This window comes from Dipteris shenzhenensis, chromosome 13 (genome assembly GCF_047967505.1).
Source record: "Dipteris shenzhenensis isolate YYH24624 ecotype China chromosome 13, Dip_SZ_1.0, whole genome shotgun sequence".
In the NCBI taxonomy this organism is placed as follows: Eukaryota; Viridiplantae; Streptophyta; class Polypodiopsida; order Gleicheniales; family Dipteridaceae; genus Dipteris; species Dipteris shenzhenensis.
Genome location: NC_141608.1, coordinates 8476289 through 8501084, shown reverse-complemented (window position 1 = coordinate 8501084; position 24796 = coordinate 8476289). Strand labels below are relative to the sequence as shown.

General features: G+C 42.7%; 1 protein-coding gene across 1 annotated transcript; it reads right to left on the bottom strand.

The window, feature by feature from the left end:
• Positions 1–17282: 17282 nt before the first annotated feature.
• Positions 17283–18599, bottom strand: LOC147894992 (microbial Terpene synthase-like protein 13). Its single transcript, XM_087384282.1, has one exon. The coding sequence runs from the start codon at positions 18597–18599 to the stop codon at positions 17283–17285; it is 1317 nt and encodes a 438-aa protein (XP_087240408.1).
• Positions 18600–24796: the final 6197 nt, after the last annotated feature.

Genomic DNA, 24796 nt, shown 5'->3' with positions numbered 1-24796 from the left:
CCACAAATAATAGCTCGATGATAGCTATCCTTATCTACTCTAGTTTGTGGCTCAGTTAGTATGCCACCTTATTTAGTTGAGTTTGGTTTGAGACCCACGTATAGGGTTCTTCTATTTTCTTTGTACTAGAGTTCTTTTGGCTTACACAACTAAGAAGAGGAAAACTGTTTTTAGCCTCCACCTGTGTGTGTATTCCCCCATTGTGTATGTGAGAAGCCGCAAGTGAGACTCCTTCCCTCTCTCCCACTATCTTCACACCCCCTTCCCCCTCCACCCCCCCATCCCCCCTTCCCCCCTGCCCCCCTTGCCCCTGGAGGGGGTGCCACCCCCCCCTCCCCCCTTCCCTCCCTCCACGGGGCTGGCGGCTACCACCAGCCCCCCCTCCCCCCCTCCCCCCTTCCCCCCCCCCCTCCAGCCCCCCCACCCCCCTCCCACCCCCTTCCCCCTCCACCCCCCCATTCCCACTTCCCCCCCTCCCACCCCCTCCCACCCCCTTCCCCCCCTCCAGGGGGTCTGGCGACTGCGGTCGCCAGCCCCCACCCCCCCTTCCCCCCTGCCCCCCTTCCCCCTGCTGGTGGCCGTGGCCACCAGCCCCTCCCCTTCCCCCTCGCCCCCCTTCCCCCCCTCCACGGCCAGCCCCCCCTCCCCCCTTCCCCCCCTGCCATCGCCCCCCCTCCCCCCTTCCCCCCCGCCCCCCTTCCCCCCCCCGCCAGCCCCCCGGCTCGCTCCCATCCCCTTCCCCCTCCACCCCCCCATCCCCCCTTCCCCCTCGCCAGGGGGTCTAGCGGCCGCGGCTGCCAGCCCCCTCCCCCCTTCCCCCCTGACCCTTCCCCCCCTCCACGGCAAACCCCCCCTCCCCCCTTCCCCTTGCTGGCGGCCGCGGCCGCCAGCCCCCCCCTTTCCCCCCTCCCCCCTTCCGCCCCTGCCAGCCCCCCCCCTCCCCCCTTCCCCCCCCCGCTAGCCCCCCACCCCCCTCCACCCCCCCATCCCCCCTTCCCCCCCTCCAGGGGGTCTGACAGCCACGGCTGCTAGCCCCCACCCCCCCTTCCCCCTACTAGCGACCGCGGCTACCAGCCCCCCCCACCAGCCCCCGCCCCCCTCCCACCCCCTTCCCCCCCTCCAGGGGGTCTGGCGGCCGCGGCCAGCCCCCACCCCCCCGCCCCCGCCCCCTTCCCCCCTCGAGGGAAGGGGGCCGAGGGAGGAAAGGGGGGGGGGAGGGGGGCGGGGGGGAAGGGGGAAGTGGGGGAAGGGGGGGTGGGGGCTGGCGGCCGCGGCCGCCAGACCCCCTGGAGGGGGGGAATGGGGGATGGGGGGGTGGAGGGGGGCGGGGGGCTAGCGGGGGGGGGGAAGGGGGGAGGGGGGGCGGGCTGGCGGGGGGGGGGGAAGGGGGTAGGGGGGGAAGGGGGGAGGAGCTGGCAGCCGCCAGCAGGGGGAAGGGGGGCGGGGGGAAGGGGGGTGGCGACCGCGCCCCCCTTTCCCCTTCCCCTTCCTCCCCTCTAGGGGAGGCTGCCCCAGCCCCCCCCTTCCCCCCCACCCCCCTTCCTCCCTCCTTTCCCCCCTCCCCCCCTCGACCCCGCCCCCGCCTCTCCCTCCCCTCCTCCTCCCTTCCCTCCTACCCCTCCATCCTCTCCTTCTCTTGCCCTCCTGGCAGCCTTTCTCTCTCTAGTTCCTCTCTCTTCAAAATTTTTTAAAAAAATCTAGATAAATAATTAATCAAAAAAATTTGCAAGTACCTGGAAAAAGTTTGTAAGTTTGCTCTTTCTTGCTTTCTTGCTCTTCCTTCCTTGCTTTCTTGATCGTCCTTGCTTTCTTGCTTCAATGAATGAAATGAGGGGAGAATGAATGAAGAAGGAAGACTATATATAAGAAAAATTAGGTTTTCCTCCTCCTTTCCTATTGGCTTTCCATTCCTCCCCTCTCTCCTATTGGCTTTTCATTTATCCCCTCTCCCATTGGCTCCCATTACTCCCCCTCTCCCATTGGACCCCCATCCCTCATCCCAATCTTCCATTATCCCTCCCCCCATCCATTTCTTCTTCCTCCCCCATTGCCACCACTCCCATCCCACATTTCCACCACGTCCCATACTCCTCCCATTTCCCAAAATCCCATATTTCCCCATCTCACCCTCCTCTTTTTCATCCCCTATTAACTCCCCTCACTCATTTCACTCCCTTATTATCCTACTCCCCTATTACCTTCCCCTCTCCCATTCCATTCTTCCCTCCCCACTCTCACTTCCACTTCCCATTACTCACTTGCCATTTGAAAACTATTAATATATTATTATACTATTTTTTATACTTATTATCATACACCCCTATTACTTCCCTCTCCCATTCCACTCCTCCCTCCTCACTCCCACTTCCACTTCCCATTACTCGCTTGCTATACACATTTGCAAACTATTAATATATTATTATATGATTTTTTATACTATTTGCAAACTTACATGTGGGCAAAATCACAAGTGTCACAGCGATCCTATTGTGGTCATACAACAACTGTGCTTTTATTCAAGGGCGTATTTATCCTCATCAACAAGCTTATTTACTCAAGGTATGAAGTGCATAATTTGTGCACTAGGTGTTTACTTTGTTGTATCAAAATTGTTTGCCACACACACACACATATACACATACCGAGAATTTTCTAATATTATCGCATCTACATTTCTCTGATGGGCACAAAACTTTGTACACGCCTCAACCTAGGTCGTATTGACTTGCATACAAAGTGGTGCACCCATCCCATAAGTACTTGTTCGGATAACACACCTCCAAACGTATTTTATGACGATTGTGCATAACACTAGGAACAAAATGGTGTATAATGTGAGATCGACTATGCAAATCATATCCAATGGACACAAGACTTTGCACCTTTCTCAACCTAGGCATTATTGACTTGTGTGCAAAGTGGCATCCCCATCCGATAAGTACTTGTTTGAAAAGTACACCTATGATCGTGTTTTTTGACGGTTGTACATGACACCAAGGCCAAAAACGGTATTTAATACTCAATCTACCATGTAAAGCATATCCGATGGGCATAATACTTTGCACGTGCCTCAAAAGCAGCGGTATGGTGTTCCATGCAAAGTGGAACGCCCATTCAATAAGTACTTTTTAGAATATCACACCTAGGACCATGTTTTTTATTGGTTGTTGTCCATGACACTAAGGCAAAAACGCTGATTTATGCTTAATCGACAATGCAACGCATATGCGATCATCACAATGCTTTGCACACATCTCAACCTAGGTATTATTGACTTACATGCAAAGTGGCATGCCCATCCCATAAGTACTTAGTTGAATAACACATCTAGGACCTCGTTTTTTGACGGTTGTGCATGACACTAAGGCCAAAACAGTGTTTAATGCTTGTTCGACAACATAAAGCATATCTGATGGGCACAATACTTTGCACACACCTTCAACTAGGTGGAATTGACTTACATGCAAAGTGGCACGCCCATCCCATAAGTGCTTGATCGGATAACACACCTAGCAGCATGTTTTTTTATGGATGTGCATGACACTAGAGCAAAAATAGTATTTAATGCTTGATCGATCATGCAAAGGATATCCGATGGGCACAACACTTTTCGTACGCCTCAACTTAGGTGGTATTGAAATTTTCTCAATGAGGCACACCCATCCGATAAGTACTTGGTCAGATAACACAGCTAAGGGCGTGTTTTTTTGCGGATGTCCATATCACTAGGGAAAAAATGGTGTATAATGCGTGATCGACCATGCAAAGCATATCCGATGGTGACAATACTTTGCACGCACCTCAACTTAGTTGAAAAAGACTTGCGTGCAAAGTGGAGCCCCCATCCGATAAGTACTTATTTGAATAACACACCTACGGTCGTGTTTTTATATGGTTGTGCATGACACAAAGGCAAAAACGGTGTTTTATGCTTGATTGACAATGCAAAGCATATCCGATGGGCACAATACTTTGCACACACCTTCAAGTAGGTGGAATTGAATTACATGCAAAGTGGCATTCCCATTGCATAAGTACTTGATCGAATAACACACCTAACAACATGTTTTTTTACGGATGTGCATGACACTAAGGCAAAAATGGTATTTAATGCTCGATCGACCATGCAAAGCATATCCGATGGGCACAATACTTTTCCTATCCCTTAACCTAGGTGGTATTGAAATATTCTCAATTAGGCACACCCATCCGATAAGTACCTAGTCAGATAACATACCTAAGGGCATGTTTTTTTGTGGATGTGCATATCACTACGGGAAAAACATTGTATAATGCGTAATCGACCATGTAAAGCATATCTGATGGTCACAATACTTTGCACGCATCTCAACCTAATTTAAACGGACTTGCGTGGAAACTAGAGCCCCCATCCGATAAGTACTTGTTTGATTAACACACTTAGGACCGTGTTTTTTCATGGTTGTGCATGACACTAAGGCAAAAACGGTGTTTTATGCTTGATTGACAATGCAAAGCATATCTGATGGGCACAATACTTTGCACACACCTTCAACTAGGTGGAATTGACTTACATGCAAAGTGGCACACCCATCCCATAAGTGCTTGATCGGATAACATACCTAGCAACGTGTTTTTTTACGGATGTGCATGACACTAGAGCAAAAATAGTTTTTAATGCTCGATCGACCATGCAAAGGATATCCGATGGGCACAACACTTTTCCTACACTGCAAGCTAGGTGGTATTGAAATGTTCTCAAAGAGGCACACCCATCCGATAAGTACTTGGTCACATAACACACCTAAGGGCATGTTTTTTTGCGGATGTGCATATCACTAGGGAAAAAACGGTGTATAATGCGTGATCGACCATGCAAATCATATCCGATGGTGACAATACTTTGCCCGCACCTCAACATAGTTGAAATGGAATTGCATGCAAATTTGAGCCCCCATCCGATAAGTACTTGTTTAATTAACACACTTAGGACCGTGTTTTTTCATGGTTGTGCATGACACTAAGGCAAAAATAGTATTTTATGCTTGATCGACAATGCAAAGCATATCCGATGGGCACAATACTTTGCACACACCTTCAACTAGGTGGAATTGACTTACATGCAAAGTGGTACTCCCATCCCATAAGTGCTTGATCGGATAACATACCTAGCAGCATGTTCTTTTGCGGATGTGCATGAAACTAGAGCAAAAATAGTATTTATTGCTCGATTGATCATGCAAAGGATATCTGATGGGCACAACATGTTTCGTACGCCTCAACCTATGTGGTATTGGAATGTTCTCAAAGAGGCACACCCATTTGATAAGTACTTGGTCAGATAACACACTTAAGGGCATGTTTTTTTGCGGATGTGCATATCACTCGGGAAAAAATGGTGTATAATGCGTGATCGACCATGCAAAGCATATCCGATAGTGACAATACTTTGCACGCACCTCAAGGTAGTTGAAACGGACTTGCGCACAAAGTGGAGCCCCCATCTGATAAGTACTTGTTTAATTAACACACTTAGGACCGTGTTTTTTCATGGTTGTGCATGACACTAAGGCAAAAACGGTGTTTTATGCTTGATCGACAATGCAAAGCATATCCGATGGGCACAATACTTTGCACACACCTTCAACTAGGTGAAATTGACCTACATGCAAAGTGGAACTCCGATCCCATAAGTGCTTGATCGGATAGCATACCTTGCAACGTGTTTTTTTACGGATGTGCATGACACTAGAGCAAAAATAGTATTTATTGCTCGATCGATCATGCAAAGGATATCTGATGGGCACAACACTTTTTGTATGCCTCAACCTAGGTGGTATTGGAATGTTCTCAAAGAGGCACACCCATCCGATAAGTACTTGGTCAGATAACACACCTAAGGGCGTGTTTTTTTGCGGATGTGCATATCACTCGAGAAAAAATGGTGTATAATGCGTGATCGACCATGCAAAGCATATCCGATGGTGACAATACTTTTCACGCACCTCAGCGTAGTTGAAACGGACTTGCTTGCAAAGTGGAGCCCCCATCCGATAAGTACTTGTTTGAATAACACACCTAGGACCGTGTTTTTTCATGGTTGTGCATGACACTAAGGCAAAAACGGTGTTTTATGCTTGATCGACAATGCAAAGCATATCTGATGGGCACAATACTTTGCACACACCTTAAACTAGGTGAAATTGACTTACATGCAAAGTGGCACGCCCATCCCATAAGTGCTCGATCGACCATGCAAAGGATATCCGATGGGCACAACACTTTTTGTACACCTCAACCTAGGTGGTATTGAAATGTTCTCAATGAGGCACACCCATCTGATAAGTACTTGGTCAGATAACACACCTAATGGCGTGTTTTTTTGCAGATGTCCATATCACTAGGGAAAAAATGATGATTAATGCGTGATCGACCATGCAAAGCATATCCGATAGTGATAATACTTTGCACGCACCTCAACGTAGTTGAAACAAACTTGCATGCAAAGTGGAGCCCCCATCCGATAAGTACTTATTTGAATAACACCCCTACGGCCGTGTTTTTATATGGTTGTGCATGACACAAAGGCAAAAACGGCGTTTTATGCTTGATCGACAATGCAAAGCATATCCGATGGGCACAATACTTTGCACACACCTTCGACTAGGTGGAATTGACTTACATGCAAAGTGGCATTCCCATCGCATAAGTACTTGATCGAATAACACACCTAGCAGCATGTTTTTTTACGAATGTGCATGACACTAAGGCAAAAATGATATTTAATGCTCGATCGACCATGCAAAGCATATTCGATGGGCACAATACTTTTCCTACACCTTAAGCTAGGTGGTATTGAAACGTTCTCAAAGAGGCACACCCATCCGATAAGTAGTTTGTCACATAACATACCTAACGGCATGTTTTTTTGCGGATGTGCATATCACTACGGGAAAAACGTTGTATAATGCGTAATCGACCATGCAGAGCATATCCAATGATGACAATACTTTGCACATATCTCAACCTAGTTGAAACAGACTTTCATGCAAACTAGAGCCCCCATCCAATAAGTACTTGTTTGATTAACACACTTAGGACCATGTTTTTTCATGGTTGTGCAGAACACTAAGGCAAAAACGGTGTTTTATGCTTGATCGACAATGCAAAGCATATCCGATGGGCACAATACTTTGCACACACCTTCATCTAGGTGGAATTGACCTACATGCAAAGTGGAACTCCCATCCCAGAAGTGCTTGATCGGATAACATACCTAGCAGCATGTTTTTTTACGGATGTGCATGACACTAGAGAAAAAATAGTATTTAATGCTCGATCGACCATGCAAAGGATATCCGATGGGCACAAAACTTTTTGTATGCCTCAACCTAGGTGGTATTGAAATGTTCTCAAAGTGGCACACCCATCCGATAAGTACTTGGTCAGATAACACTCCTAAGGGCGTGTTTTTTTGCAGATGTGCATACCACTAGGGAAAAAACGGTGTATAATGCATGATCGACCATGCAAATCATATCCGATGGTGACAATACTTTGCACGCACCTCAACATAGTTGAAACGGACTTGCGTACAAAGTGGATCCCCCATCCGATAAGTACTTGTTTGAATAACACACCTACGGCTGTGTTTTTATATGGTTGTGCATGACACTAAGGCAAAAATGGTGTTTTATGCTTGATCGACAATGCAAAGCATATCCGATGGGCACAATACCTTGCACACACCTTCAACTAAGTGTAATTTACTTACATGCAAAGTGGCATTCCCATCGCATAAGTAGTTGATTGGATAACACACCTAACAGCGTGCTTTTTTACGGATGTGCATGACACTAAGGCAAAAATGGTATTTAATGCTCGATCGACCATGCAAAGCATATCTGATGGGCACAATACTTTTCCTACGCATTAACCTAGGTGGTATTGAAATGTTCTTAAAGAGGCACATCCATCCGATAAGTACTTGGTCAGATAACATACCTAAGGGCGTGTTTTTTTGCGGATGTGCATATCACTATGGGAAAAACGTTGTATAATGTGTAATCGACCATGTAGAGCATATCCAATGGTGACAATACTTTGCACGCATCTGAATGTAGTTAAAACGGACTTGCATGCAAACTGGAGCCCCCATCCAATAAGTTACTTGTTTGATTAACACACTTGCCATAGCTTAGTGTTTTTCACATCGGCTCGAGCACTGAAAGCTGAGAGTTCGTAGATGTGGTTGTGCCCTGTACCTTTACCAACAACCTTCCCTTGAAGATTCAAAATCTGTGCACCATTCTTATCGAATTGAACTTTGAGGTCCTGATCCGTGATCGCAGAAACGGACAATTACTTTGTGCATGACACTAAGGCAAAAATGGCATTTAATGCTCGATCGACCATGCAAAGCATATCTGATGGCCACAATACTTTTCCTACGCCTTAACCTAGGTGGTATTAAAATGTTCTTAAAGAGGCACATCCATCCGATAAGTACTTGGTCAGATAACATACCTAAGTGCATGTTTTTTTGTGGATGTGCATATCACTATGGGAAAAACGTTGTATAATGTGTAATCGACCATGTAGAGCATATCCAATGGTGACAATATTTTGCACGCATCTGAACGTAGTTGAAATGGACTTGTGTGCAAATTGGAGCCCCCATCCAATAAGTACTTGTTTGATTAACTCACTTAGGACCGTGATACTGAAATGTTCTCAAAGAGGCACATCCATCCAATAAGTACTTGGTCAGATAACATACCTAAGGGCATGTTTTTTTGCGGTTGTGCATATCACTACGGGAAAAACATTGTATAATGCGTAATCGACCATGCAGAGCATATCCGATGGTGACAATACTTTGCACGCATCTCAACCTAGTTGAAATGGACTTGCGTGCAAACTGGAGCCCCCATCCCATCTGATAAGTACTTCTTTGATTAACACACTTAGCACCATGTTTTTTCATGGTTGTGCATGACACTAAGGCAAAAACGGTGTTTTATGCTTGATCGACAATGCAAAGCATCTCCAATGGGCACAATACTTTGCACACACCTTCAAATAGGTGGAATTGACTTACATGCAAAGTGGCACTCCCATCCCATAAGTGCTTGATCGGATAACATACCTAGCAGCGTGTTTTTTTATGGATGTGCATGACACTAGAGCAAAAATAGTATTTATTGCTCGATCGATCATGCAAAGGATATCCGATGGACACAACACTTTTTTTATGCCTCATCTTAGGTGGTATTGGAATGTTCTCAAAGAGGCACACCCATTCGATAAGTTCTTGGTCAGATAACACACCTAAGGGCATGTTTTTTTGTGAATGTGCATATCACTCGGGAAAAAATAGTGTCTAATGTGTGATGGACCATGCAAAGCATATCCGATGCTGACAATACTTTGCACGCACCTCAACATAGTTGAAACGGACTTGCGTGCAAAGTGGAGCCCCCATCCAATAAGTACTTGTTTGAATAACACACCTAGGGCTGTGTATTTATGTGGTTTTGCATGACACTAAGGCAAAAACGGTGTTTTATGCTTGATGCACAATGCAAAGCATATCCGATGGGCACAATACTTTGCACACACCTTCAACTAGGTGTAATTGACTTACATGCGAAGCGGCACGCCCATCCCATAAGTGCTTGATCGGATAGCATACCTAGCAGCGTGTTTTTTTTATAGATGTGCATGACACTAGAGCAAAAATAGTATTTAATGCTCGATCGACCATGCAAAGCATATCCGATGGGAACAATACTTTTCCTATGCCTTAACCTAGGTGGTATTGAAATTTTGTCAAAGAGGCACACCCATCCAATAAGTACTTGGTCAGATAACATACCTAAGGGCGTGTTTTTTTGCAGATGTGCATATCACTATGGGAAGAACGTTGTATAATGCGTAATCGACCATGCAAAGCATATCCGATGGTGACAATACTTTTCATGCATCTCAACCTAGTGGAAATGGACTTGTGTGAAAAGTGGAGCCCCCATCCAATAAGTACTTGTTTGATTAACACACTTAGGCCCGTGTTTTTTCATGGTTGTGCATGACACTAAGGCAAAAACGGTGTTTTATGCTTGATCGACAATGCAAAGCATATCCGATGGGCATAATACTTTGCACAAACCTTCAACTAGGTGTAACTGACTTACATGCAAAGTGGCACACCCATCCCATAAGTGCTTGATTGGATAACATACCTAGCAGGCTCGTGTTTTTTTACGGATGTGCATGACACTAGAGCAAAAATAGTATTTAATGCTCGATCGACCATGCAAAGGATAACTTGGCATGTCCATCTGATGAGTACTTGATCGGATATCTTCTCCCACCAATAAATTAAGTACTAATCAAAAATTATAATAAATGAGTAGATTATTAAAAAGAGACTAATATTTATGTAATTGTTGCTACTGCAGCTTGCTTGTGAAGGACTCTCACAAAGGAGATGGCTATAGATTTTGTTCCAGGGATGGATGTGATTTTATGTAGCAAAAGAGAAGTAGCTGAATTTGCTACAATCCATGATAGTGATCCCAATTCAGTTTGCCACTTTCGAAGACTTGGCGAAGATAAGGTGGCAGTTACTATATCAAAGATTCTTAGCGCACATGTTCAACTAAAGTATAAATGTGGAGATATGGAAACACTTGGAGATGTTATGCCCTACAATACATCCAACAAATCATTTATAGCATGGGACAAAGATGAGACTTATGCAACAGACATTCTCAAGAATACAAAGTGCACCACCTTGGATTTTACTATAGGGAACATTTTACAAATGAGATCTAAAGTAGGCAAGAATATGAGATGGAGCATGCAATTTTTAAACATGAGAAAGAGGCACATGGTTTTCAATGATAAAGACAAGGTATACTACAATATCAAAGGACCTAAAAAGCGTGCCCATGTGCCAGGCTCTATCACTTCAAATGTGGATGATTTCAATATACTCAATTATAGAAGTGACATCTTATCTGGAGTGGATGAGTTCATTGGTTCCGAGAAACAAAATGATTTTAGAAGCGAAGCCTTATCTAGGGTGGATGAATTCTTGCACAGTGAGAAGGGCAAAGGTTTCAATAGCGATGTCTTGTCAAGTGTGGATGAGTTCATGCATATTAACAAACCTGGTGTCAATCAAGCTTGTGGATTTGTGAAAGCCATGCAAGATGTCCCAATGAGTGATGTTCTCTCAGGAGTGGAAGAGTTTTAAGGTTCTCAATACTCTTGTAGAATATTGAATTCATTGAATGGTCCTAAGAGTATGTTAAAAACGAGGATGAGATCAACAGAGGATTATTCAATATTTAACTTTGATTGTGATATGGACAAGGATGCAATGACCAATCATGGATGCTTGGTTACAAACAAATGTGAGGAGAAGAAGTGCATAAATACAGATAACAACGTGCACGAGGAATGAAAATGGTCATACATATGCATGAAGAGAAAGTGAATCCAGGCAGATCCACAAAAGCAACCAAAGAGGAAGAGAGTAATGAAGGAGGAGAACATGTTAAATGCCTTGGGATATCTATGTTGCAAGTGAAGATGTATGCACTTCATTGATCTTTCAGACATCAGGGAATGTAGAGGACACGTGTGGCAAAGAAGAGGAAGCGAAAGAAATGAATACCTTCTCACAAGTCTCTCTTGCTTTCTTCAGAATGGCAATAAAAGGCTAAGTTCAAGACAAAAGGTAAAACCTCTCGTAAATGGAAAAAGGATTTGCAATAAGGCATATCGCAATATTACTGGATTATCCCATGGTACATATTGGGATTTATCACCAAGGCAAAGGGTGGCAACAAATTTAGCATTCATGGTAATAGAGGAAGGTCCAAATCAAGAATCTCAACTGTCAGGGCAGCAACAATTTTGCAAGACTTCATACATGAAAATGCTTTACCTCAACCCCATATATCTACCAAACTCCCTAACGGTGACGTGATCATTGAAATGCACCTTCCAATGGGCTTGACAAAGCTCAAAGTATTTGACTCTATTGCAGAAAAGCAAAGGCAAAGAGGGGATGCCGTAGCTTCTTCTCATACTTTGTATACTCTTTGGAAGAAGAACTTTGGATATGTTAAAATCCCAAGGAGGCAAAAAATGTCAAAGTGCAATGTCTGTGATGATTAAGGCAAGCGATTCAGAGTGCAACATGTCCAAATCAAAGGGAATTATACAAAAAAAACCGAAAATCTCATCATGACCTTATTCGACATTCCAAACAAAAATATGCATTTTGAAAGGAGCAAGCTATTTTGCATCTCGATGACTACATGTGCCTTATTGTAGATGGCATGGATCAGAATACAACAACATTGCCTCATTTTGTTGCCACTCCACCTAAATTACAAGGAAAGCACTTTCTAAAGACACATCTATGTGGAGTGTTAGTGCATGGAATTAAGTTATTTGTAGATATATGGATTGATTCCTTGCATCTACATGATAGCAATCAAGTTGTAACATCTATTATGAAGGCAATTCGCAATATACATGCAGAAAAAGGTCACCTACCACCGACTTTGAGAATACAAGCTGATAATTGCTAGCGAGAAAATAAGAATGTACTCACGTTTGCATTCTGCTCCATGCTATTTGCTCATCGAATCTTCAATGAGGTCGAATGTGGATTTTTGTATGTTGGCTTAGCTTCATGCTATATGTACATACAAGCACTTTTTGAGCTATGAATTAATATACACTCTTTTTATTTTTTTGGCTTTCAATTTTCTTGTGCAACGTTCTATCAATTAATGCCTTGTGAACTAAACGTTTTGGAGTTGTAATGTTTTATTTGGAATTGTAATTGTCGGCTATAGACATGCTTGCAAGAGTGCTAATTAAAATGTGGTTGGCTATAAGAATTGAATTACACAATGTGGAAATGGGATTCCTGTAACTACATAGCATACACAACATACACAGCATTCTGTTCAAGAACACAAATTTAAAAAATATTATGTGGCGCGTCTATATACGTGTCTGTCTTTTCGAGGGGCATCTATTTGCACGTCTACAAATGCATCTATAAATGCATCTATAAACGCGTTTAACGATGTGTCTGTATGTTTTTTAAATTTTCTAGCAAAGCGTCTATTTACGCATCTATATGCACATCTATAGGTGCATCTGTCTACTATATAGATGAGCCTTTAGACGCGGATCTCTAGATGTGTGAATAGACGTGCAAATAGACACGCCTGTAAGTTTTTTTTAAGTTGAGTAAACGTGTTTGTGTGCGCGTCTGTAGGTGCTTTGTCTTGTTGTGGGGGAGGAGCCCGAACTAGTACCCACTATTGGTGTTGCACGTGGTGATGGATCATCGGTAAGTCAATGCTATTTGAGTTCGTGATTAATATTGGATACCATTATGACACGAAACCTTGGGACAAGATCTTATATTTACACAAAATCTTGAGGGTGGCGAGGGTGCACACATACCTTCACACTTTGAGCAAGACTATAGTCTCTCGGATGTATGATGTGACGAGGGTATGGTGGACATGATGGATTCTATTTTCAAGGGCACTACATCACATGTACACGTGATGTCAGAGTTTGAGGTCAATATGCGAGAAACACCTATTTCATTAATTTTGGACTTTTTCTGTTGTTTTTGGATGAAGCCCAAAAATCCTTCCCAAATGAAAACTTTACTTTGTGAAAATATCCTTCCCAAATCAAAATTTTACTTTCTGAAAATATTCTTCCCAAATCAAAAGTTCACTTTGTGGCACTATCATATTCACATAAAAATATTATTTTTTCAATCTATAGTTTTGCACCAACATGCAAGAATATGAAATAATCCTATATTAGAAATTCTAGCTATATCTAAGTTACTTGTTAATTTAATTATTTTTAATATTTTTCCTTGACGTGATAAATTTATAAATCCATGAAAGGAGACTTAAATATTTCATGAAAATAACATTGTCACTCGCAATATGCACAAAATTTTTAAAACTTTTAATAAATAGAAAAAAGACATGATGCCATAAGACCCAAGTTTTGTATTGAACCAAAGAGGTATAATAGCAATTATAGCTATTATTATATGATTACATTGAGAGATGTTGCTCTTAGCTAGAGTCTTTATATCCAAAATGATATAGATTGAACATATGTTTACAATTTAAATTGTTGCTCTTAAAGAGCCTCAATTCGTGCCATCTGCATAATTTGACTCCCCATTGTCTTATTGCTCAATGTCACGATAGTCCCTTGCTAGGTGCCATCTACATAATTTGACTCCCACTTATCTTGCCAAGCCTTGCCCCTTGGGTGCATTGACTCCCCATTGTCTTATTGCTCAATGCGATAGTCCCTTACCAGGCGCCATCTACATTAACTCCCTATTGTCTTGCCAAGCCTTGACCCTTGGGTGACATCCAGTGCAAAATATAGGTGCCATCTGCATTAACTCCCACAAGATGTCTTGCCAAGCCTTGCCCCTTGGGTGCATTGACTCCCCATTGTCTTATTGCTCAATGTGATAGTCTCTTGCCAGGTGCCATCTGCATTAACTCCCTATTGTCTTGGTAAGCCTTGACCCTTGGGTGACATCCAGTGCATATTTTGACTCTCATTTGACATAGGAGGTGATGACTCTGATTATAATTGTCTTGGATTGGCTTCTTGCCTAGTACCCAAATAAAATCCTTCAATGGACTTCAATACAAAGCTTTAATCATGGACATTCTTCATTTGCACTGTCTCCTTCTACTTCCTCCATGGCGAGCATCCTTAAAAATTCGTGTATATGCAAAATAGTTTGCTATGGTATTTTTATTTTTCCTTCTACCTCATATCCCATGCACTTCTTTGATTTCTTTGCCCTTGAATGCCAAGACACTATGATTGTCTCCGTCAAAACTTGAGAGACCGCTTCATCATTTGGGACCCACTCCTTCATTATACAATTAGTATACAATGTGTTGTTATCCATATTCTCCTTCTTGCCCTTTGGCTCATACCATACCGCTGTAAATGTTGTAGCTCTCCCTTGGTCATCTCTTTGCACATCAACTACTTTTGCAACCCAAAACTTCGCTCTTGTTAAGTCCTGTTTAAAGTATCATACCCATCGCATATACACACATGTGCTAGAAGCACACTGATGGATGGTGCATGGTCTGAAATGTGAAAATACACGTGCCTAAACATGAAAATGATATCATATCCACATCAAAATTTATAAGAAAAAGGTTTTACTACTACTAGTCCTTTGCAAAGTATCATATATATTGGACACACATATACATATGCTAGAACCAGACTGAAGCTTATTTGTAACAATCATCCATGATGAGTGGTAAGAATTGTGGAAATATGCAAGGCCAACAATGGAAATAACATTTGATCCACATAAAGATTTGAAAGTTTGATCCACATAAAAATTTAAAAGAGAGAGTATATTACTCTAATTAAGGCCTATGCAAAGTATCATACCCATAAAACACATGCATATATTCTAGAAGCATACAGATGCACATTTTTAACCCCAAGCACAATGCATGATAAAAATTATGGAAATACGCATGCCCAACCACCATGCAAATGGTACCCAATCCACATCAAATTTGTAGGAAAAATGATATTATTATCATTAAGTCCTATACCCATTGGACACCCACACATATGGTAGAAGCACAATGATGCGTGATTTTGGCATTGGTGCATGATGCAAGGTACAAAGTGTGGTTATACGAATGCCCTACGTCCATGTAAATGATATCCAAACCAAATCAAAATTATCAAGCGCAAGGTTGTTACTCTCATTTAGGAATGTGCAACATATTCTATAAGTGTACCATTAAAACTCATGCACGATGCATGGTAGGAATTGTGAAAATATGCATGCCCATGCAAAGTATCCAAATGATATGTAATACACATCAAAATTTGCAACCAAAACTATGTTACTCTCATTAAGGCCTTTGCAAAGTATGATACCCATCAGACACACACACAGAGATGCTAAAAGCACATGATGTATACTTTTAACACGCATGTATGATGCAAGAAATGGTTGCCATTTTGTGCTACCATTTATTCCTAAAAAATGGCAAACAAGAAAAGGTTGCCATTTCTACAAATATATGGCACTTTGACAAATGGTTGCCTTTTCATACATAATAAATGGCAAAAGTGAAAATTGTGTGCCATCTCCTATTGCCATTTCTACCTAGTTTTCTTGTAGTGATCATGAATCTGCATTCTAGCCTTTAGTACATTTAGAAAATGCGTTAATGATCGATAGCAAAAAAGGAGAAAAGGGGGGGAGAGTCTAGGAATGGATGTTTACAAACAGATGAGCAAATAGAGAGAATGGTGGATGAGGGGAATGCATTTGTCGAGAGCTCGAGCGCCTATGATTTTTTATGCCAAGAAACACAAAGAATCTTCACTCTAAGAACCCAAGACAATGTTGCCTTGGCTCTCGACAATAGAGTGGGTTTACGACGATAGTTTAGATGCGCAGCACATAGATGGCTCAGTGGATGATGAAATTAAATTTGCATGACATGTGGGAGGGGCTAAGAGCACAAAGAGAGGTCTATCCGTTGCTCTCCATGTGGCACCTTTTATTTTGAGAATATAGAGATGCTATACATATTGGTTTTTTTTCAATGCTCATTTTTTATTAAAAAATTTAAACATTTTCTTACATAAAGAATACAATCTTCTTTTTTATTTTCTAGATAAACAGCTCATTCGATATGTAGATAATGTATAGAAAAATATAAATTCTTGCTAATTTGCTAGATAAAGAATTCTTATATAGTCCAATTGTAGAACCTACTTCATTCTCCTTATAGGAACTCACATTTCATAGATAGCAATATACATGGGCTATATAGGAAATGCACACAACAAACTTGAAATCCACTTTATTCTCCATATAGGAACTCACATTTCGTAGATAGCAATATACATGGGCTATATAGGAAATTCAATTCCCTACATAGCAAACTTGAAATCCACTTCATTCTCCAAAACTCATATTTCCTAGATGGGACTATATAGGTTATCTATAGGCTTCATTCTCTATACAAGGATTGGCATTTCCTAGATAGCTATATAGGAAGTACAATTCTCTATATACAGGGGATAAAATGAGTAATTCTATCTAGCAAAAATCCATGAATTTCCTAGTTTGGTAAGAGTTCACTATATAGAGATTGGTGAAAAGTTCCTTGACCGGCCACATGGGTTGTTCTGATGATCCCTAATTACATTATCTAAAACTTCATAAAGTTCAAATCATATTGCAGCAGGGAGCTGTCCGGCTCGAGACTTATGGACGTTGGTGTATTCCAAGCAAGTGGATTGTAGCCTTGATACCTTGCTGTGAAGGTGGACCAATAGAGATTGCCCACCATCAGGGTGGCTATCACGTAGTCGAGATACCTAACAATGTCAGGATGCTGGATTGCTAAGGCGGAGCTCTTGATTTCTTCTATGAGATGGACACACCGACGCTCTTCGTCCTGGATCATCTTCCACAATTCATCCACAGATTGTTGAAGGCTAATGGATTTATGCGAGTGAAAGCCCATGAACGAGAGGAAGTTGTATGTGTTCCCCCTGAGATATTCTTTTTTGAACGAGAAAAGGTCGTTAACCCACACCATGTGATTGCCAGTGGCTTCATGCAGTTGCTGAATTGAGGGGTTTTGTAATACGTCGTCGGGCAGCTCTATTCCCAAAGCGTATTCACCCAAAACGCAAAATGGTTCTATGAAGCCTGTAAGCGCACGGCTGGACATAAAAGAATTCCGTTCCGAAGGATATCCTTGGGATTCCTTCATCCTGCACCTGGTTTCTTCCTTGACGGCAATAGCGTACTCCCGTACGGTCCTGGCCAAACGAGCTTGGAATTTCGCCGACATGTAGCCATCGCACATCTCCTTCCACAGCTGATAGAAAGCGTCGATGAACGGGGCCACACGCGGATCAGCCGTATCGGAGGGAGGCATTGGTTCATGCGCTAGCGCAGCGAAGAAACGATCGAGGAGGTCTTCAGCGCATGGTAAGTCTTTGGCCAGGTCAAGGGTATCGTCGAAAACGAAAAGCCAAAGCCAGAATTTGACGATGTGGATGATGCGGTTGGTGTCAGGGCTGGATGGGTAGGAAGTACAACAGGCGCGAGGGTACTGGCAGCGACGATAGAACTCTTTCTGGGAGTCGGATGGTGGGGGTGTCAACAACGAAAACATCCACTCGTTACACGGTTCTATGATGGAATCACAAGCCGAATGGCATATCACTGGGAAAGCACAAGTGAGAGCAGGCAAATGCAGGGTCGTAAGGGGGCCTGCAAGAGCAGTAACAGGTTTGTAGTTGGTGAGATTGGAGGCGTCACCGTCAGCAGCAGATGTAATACGTGCGTGTATTACCAAGGGCACGTGACTATTATTCGTAAGCTTGTGACCGGAGATGGAAGGTCTCAGGCCTTGGAGCAGCAGAAGAGAGCCGAAACTTCGTCCCACGGAAGCAGTAAAGAGGACATTCGGCTTGAGAAATGCATGTGATGCGGAGGACGATGTATGCAGCATGACGCTTCTAGAGTTGCAGCCACAGACAGAGTCCATATCTATGTCGGAAGTGAAAGAGAGGGGCGTGGAAGGAACGTTGTGCTGAGTGCTCCTTCTATACACGATCCAAGATTCGTATGGCCAGATTCTTGAACGATGGAGCCAAAAAAGCTTGGACTCTGTATGAAGGTGGACGTGCGGCCTGCATTGGATGTTCGGCAGAGAGCTTGATTAAAAGGATTGAGAATTCGAGATAAAAAATAATTGGACTCCGTGAAGTATGGACGTAGAAGTCCTTAAGGAAATGCCTGAAGGAGGCATGTCACACAATCAGCTTAGGCTACGGTTCGGAATCTTCGGATGTCACACACTTTGGTATAATAAGGAGGACTATTATACTTTGGACTATTATATAAGGAGGACTATTATACTTTGGACCTTGACATGCTTCAAGGAGGCATTTCAAGGAAATCAATTGGGGAGCCTCTCCCTCGCAGCCCGCCACTTGATGAGGCATTTCCAAGAAATCACGAGTAACTTGACCCGTCTATGATGGGCTAGAGACCCGCTCTGCTAGGTCTGATTAGAGTTGCGATCATAGATTGCCTTTAAAAAAATTTAATGTTTAATTTATAAATCTCAAACTTTGAGGAATTTTAATAAAATTTGTGAAAAACATATACATGCATACCAACCGGTGCGCGCATGCGCACACACACGCAAATATTTAAAAATTTTCAATTGCCTTTCATTAAAAACTCTCTGTGTCTCTCTCTCTCTCTATTTATATAAATATAAATATAAAGAGATATATTGACCTCTCTCTCTCTCTCTACTTCTCTTTCTCTCTCTACTGGGGCTTCTGTCCTAACGTCATCTCCCTGACATTGACTGGGCCCGTGCATCGCCACATGCTTTCACATGTCATCATTGAATAAATATATATGTATATAAATAAATGCAAATATAAATATAAATGTAGTACAAATGTGTGGTGCGATACAAGCGATGTAAAGTAGCTACTCATCTTTGTTTCAGAAGCTGCAAGAAGGCAATACAGGGCAGGAATTTCAATCAAGCTATGCATCTCTATTTGAGAGGCTGAAAGTTGAGGGGAGATGATGTAAAGTAGCCATTTTACATGATGACTATATCATATGTGGCAAGGCTAGCTACTGCTGCAAGCCGAGTGGGATCAGTTCCTCCTGGACAAACTCCCTTCTACATCCGTAGCGTAGTGCGGGTTACATACTAGTATATATATATGTATGTAGATATATATATAACATGAGAATATATAATAAAATTTATTAAATAATATAGAATATTCTCTCTCTCTCTCTCTCTCTCTCTCTCTCTCTCTCTCTCTCTCTCCCCCCCTTGCCCCTCTCTGGTCTCTCTCAATAAATTGGAATGGGTGGCGCTGACGTGGGGGGATAGGATTGATGGGGTGAAGCAGCAAAGAAAGGGCCAAGTCTTCAAAGAACAAAGGGGGAGGCCCAAATTTTAAAAGAGGCCCGAATCTTTGGCGATGTGCAAATTCCAATCCCATTCGGATATCTTATTTGAAAACAGTCTATCTGACTCTAATGCATAGTTTGTACTTTACGGAGATGTGGCGGGAGACTCAGAGAGGCGTCGCAATGCTTCTAAACAAAATGCCACCGAAACTCATCCTCTACCCCTGAATCATCATAAACCTTGAGCACGGCTAATCAAACCATTAAACATTCCATCAACATCACTGCCTCCACTATGAATTAACTCCAAAGCAAAACCATGAAAAATCAATGCACATGCAAACATACTTACTTAACACACACGTGGGCCAATCACAAGCTCCCACATCCTGCAAGCTCTTCTCGAACCATCTCCAAACCTTCGTTCTTCTCCCTCCAAAACTCCAAATGACTACCACGTTGGATTGTTCACCATGTGTCCTCCTCTTCCTCCCTCACGCCTCGCAACTTGATTTCCCTCCGGCATTTCCCTTAAGGACTTCTACGTCCATACGTCACGGACTCCAATAAATTTTTATCTCAAATTCTCAATCGTTCAAGAATCTAGCCACAACAAAATTAGATTGTGTATAGAAGGAGCTCTCTACACATCATTTGCTTCTCTTTCACTTTTGAACATTGACTATGGATGGCTGGGCTTCTAGTAAATCATGCGCGGACGTGGAGGGCCCCGTAGGAGGTAGAGTGATAGCGCAGATAGTAAGATGATCATCCATTTGACACCTCACAATGTCTCCATCTTCTACGTCTAAGTGCGACAACAGCACGATCTTCCATGACCTAGTCACGAATTTTGGAATCAGATCCTTGATCTTGTCTAATGTGACTAGTCGCACTATAGGATTTCAATTTTAGAATGAAGAGGCCGCAATCGGATGGCTAGAATTAATTTTCAACTGACCACATACCTTCACGTTTTGTGCAAACCACCGACCAGGCTTAACGGTATAACCATACAGCTATTATACTTTGGTATAATCAAGAGGACTATTATTTTTTGGACTATTATATAAGGAGGACTATTATACTTTGGACCTTGAAATGCTTCAAGAAGGCATTTCAAGGAAATCAATTGGGGAGCTTCTCCCTGGCAGCCCCCCCCTTGATGAGGCATTTCCAAGAAATCACGAGTAACTTGACCCGTCTATGATGGGCTAGAGACCCGCTCTGCTGGGTCTTAGAGTTGCGATCATAGATTGCCTTAAAAAAATTTTAATGTTTAATTTATAAATCTCAAACTTTGAGGAATTTTAATAAAATTTACAAAAAACATATAGATAAATACCAACACGTGCGCGCGCGCACACACACACAAATATTCAAGAATTTTCAATTGCCTTTCATTAAAAACTCTCTCTCTCTTTTTCTCTCTGTTTATATAAATATAAAATATTGACCTCTCTCTCTCTCTCTCTCTCTCTCTCTCTCTCTCCTTCTCTTTCTCTCTCTACCGAGGCTTGTGTCCCGACTGGGCCCATGCCGTAGTCACCTCGCTGACATTGACTGGGCCCGTGCATCACCACATGCTGCCACATGTTGTCATTGAATAAATATATATATATATAAATAAATGTAAATATAAATATAAATGTAATACAAATGTGTGGTGCGATACAAGTGACACAAAGTAGCTACTCATCTTTGTTTTAGAAGCTGCAAGAAGGCAATACGGGGTAGGAATTTCAATCAAGCTATGCATCTCTGTTTGAGAGGCTGAAAGTTGAGGGGAGATGATGTGAAGTAGCCATTTTACATTATGACTATATAATATGTGGCAAGGCTAGTTGCTACTGCAAGCCGAGTGGGATCAGTTTCTCTTGGACGAACTCCCTTCTACATCCATAGTGTAGCGCGGGTTACATACTAGTATATATATATATATATATTATATGAGAATATATAATGATATTTATTAAATAATATAGAATATTCTCTCTCTCTCTCTCTCTCTCTCTACCCCCCCTCCCCCTCTCTAGTCTCTCTCAGTAAATTGGAATGGGTGGCGATGACGTGGGGGGATAGGATTGATGGGGTGAAGCAACAAAGAAAGGGCCAAGTCTTCAAAGAACAAAGGGGGAGGCCCAAATTTTAAAAGAGGCCCGAATCTTTGGCGATGTCCAAATTCCAATCCCATTCAAATTTCTTATTTGGAAATAGTCTCCCTGACTCTGATGCACAGTTTGTACTTTACGGAGTTGTGGCGGGAGACTTCGAGAGACGTCGCAATGCTTGCAAACAAAATGCCACCGAAACTCATCCTCTACCCCTAAATCGTCATAAACCTTGAGCACAGCTAATCAAACCATTAAACATTCCATCAACATCACTGCCTCCACTACGAATCGACTCCAAAGCAAAACCATGAAAAATCAATGCACATGCAAATGTACTTTCTTAACACACATGTGGGCCAATCAGAAAAAAGGACTTTTGATCTCGTGTACGGGGCCCCCTCTACCAATCAGTTTACTTCAGTCTGCTCTAGTGCCATTGTTACTTTACTTCAGTTTGCCATGTCAGTTTGATGGGCCACTATCTTCCGATCTGCCATGTCACCGACAATCTACGCCTCGTAAGTCTATGCCACTATCAGTCTATGCCATTGTTTGGTCTGCCACGTCACCAAGTCTGCACAGCTCCTTTAGCACACCTACAACGTGACGCACCTTCTGCAAGTTGGATCCTTATGGCAGCCTTTGCGCAATGCTGCTATAGACTACTTATTAATACACATGTCGCTGCGCCCACATCCTGCAAGCTCTTCTCGAACCATCTCCAAACCTTCGTTCTTCTCCCTCCAAAACTCCAAATGACTGCCACGTTGGATTGTTCACCACGTGCCCTCCTCTTCCTCCCTCACCCCTTCCAACTTGATTTCCCTCATGCATTTCCCTTAAGGACTTCTACGTCCATACGTCACGGACTCCAATAATTTTTTATCTCAAATTCTCAATCGTTCAAGAATCTAGCCACAACAAAATTAGATAGTGTAGAGAAGGAGCTCTCTACACATCATTCGCTTCTCTTTCACTTTTGAACATAGATTATGGATGGGTGGGCTTCTAATAAATTATGCGCGGACGTGGAGGACCCCGTAAGAGGTAGAGTGAAAGCGATAGTAAAATGATCTTCCATTTGACACCTCATAATGTCTCCATCTTCTACGTCTAAGTGCGACAGCAACACGATCTTCCATGTCCCCAATCATGAATTTTGGAATAAGAGCCTTGATCTTGTCTAATGTGACTAGTCGCACTATAGGATTCTTGAACGATGGAGCCAAAAAAGCTTGGTCTGTGACTCTTTGTATGAAGGTGGACGTGCAGCCATTGGATGTGGATGTTGAAAGTGAAAGAGAGGCTCCTTCTATACAGGACCTAATTTTCTTATGGCTAGATTGAAAGGATTGAGAATTCGAGATAAAAAATAATTGGACTCTTGTGACGAGAAGTCCTTAAGGAAATGCTTGAAGGAAGAAGGTGGTGAGGACTCTGACTCATATAGTTTTTTGGTGGAGTGGCAATTGAGGTTGGCGACGACTTGATGGAGTGGCGATCAAGGTTGGCGTCAACTTGATGGTTGGCGATGATTTGATCGACGTTGAACTTGTTTGTTTTTTTTGTTGAAGTGGCGATCGAGGTTGGCGATTGAGGTTGGTGATCGAGGTTGGCGAACGATCGAGGTTGGCGATCAAGGTTGGCGACATTAAAGTTTCTTGTCTTTGACTCCCGTCTCCCATGCACACGATGCTTTTTCGTCCTCGCCCTTGACGTCCCCGGGGCCCGGACCTCGATTCCAAATTTTCCTTCTCCTTTCTTAAAGTTTGTTACCACCACTAGTGACGAAGGAAATTTTCAAGTGCTTCACAAGCAAGAACTCATAAAGAAATAGAGTAAAAATCTTTAGTCGTCTCGAACGTTCGAGTTTATGAGAAAAATAGACAATTTTGCTCGAAACTTTTTAGCAATGTGCTGGGTCTTAGCCATGGGAAATATTGTTGTAAGTCTCTTGATCACGTCCAATGCACAACCCATACCATTAAAGGCCATGCCGTGGGGGTATCTCCTTGCACAATGAGACGAAATCAACGTTTTGGTTGGAAAAGGGCAAGCGTTTTGAAGTCACCATGCCCAGTCTCTTGTGCAAATTCTCTTGCGCCCAATCTTTGAGACGACCTTGGAAGTGAGCATTCAAGACCTAGGGCCCCTCATTTTTATTGTCATTATGTCTCTCTCTCCATTCACTACCTCCTTTGTTTTACATTTTGCGCAGGCCTTATGAATGACAAAAGTAATTCATTTCTTTCACTTGTTTTTTACCTCGAATTCTCAATCTAGCCATTAGAAAATTAGATCGCTCGCCTCTCTCTCAATTTCGACAGACTATGGATGGTTGGGCTTCTAGTAAATCATGTGCGGTCGTGGAGGGCCCCGCAAGAGGCAGAGTGATAGCGACCAGAAGATGATCTTCCATTCGACACCTCAGAATGTCTCTATCTTCTAGGTCAGAGTGCGACAACAACACAATCTTCCATGTGCCAAGTCATGAATTTTGGAATCAAAACCTTGATCTTGTCTAATGTGACTGGTTGCTCTATAGGAGTTCACTTCTAGGAGCGATTCCAACCTTGATCTTGTCTAATGTGACTGGTCGCTTTAATGTGGCTTTTAAATGTTTTTTGACCCCCTTTGGAGCAAT

What these genes read in the sequence shown, in the direction of transcription:
- LOC147894992 (XM_087384282.1), bottom strand. Translation starts at nt 18,599, where the DNA reads ATGCTGCATACATCGTCCTCCGCATCACATGCATTTCTCAAGCCGAAT.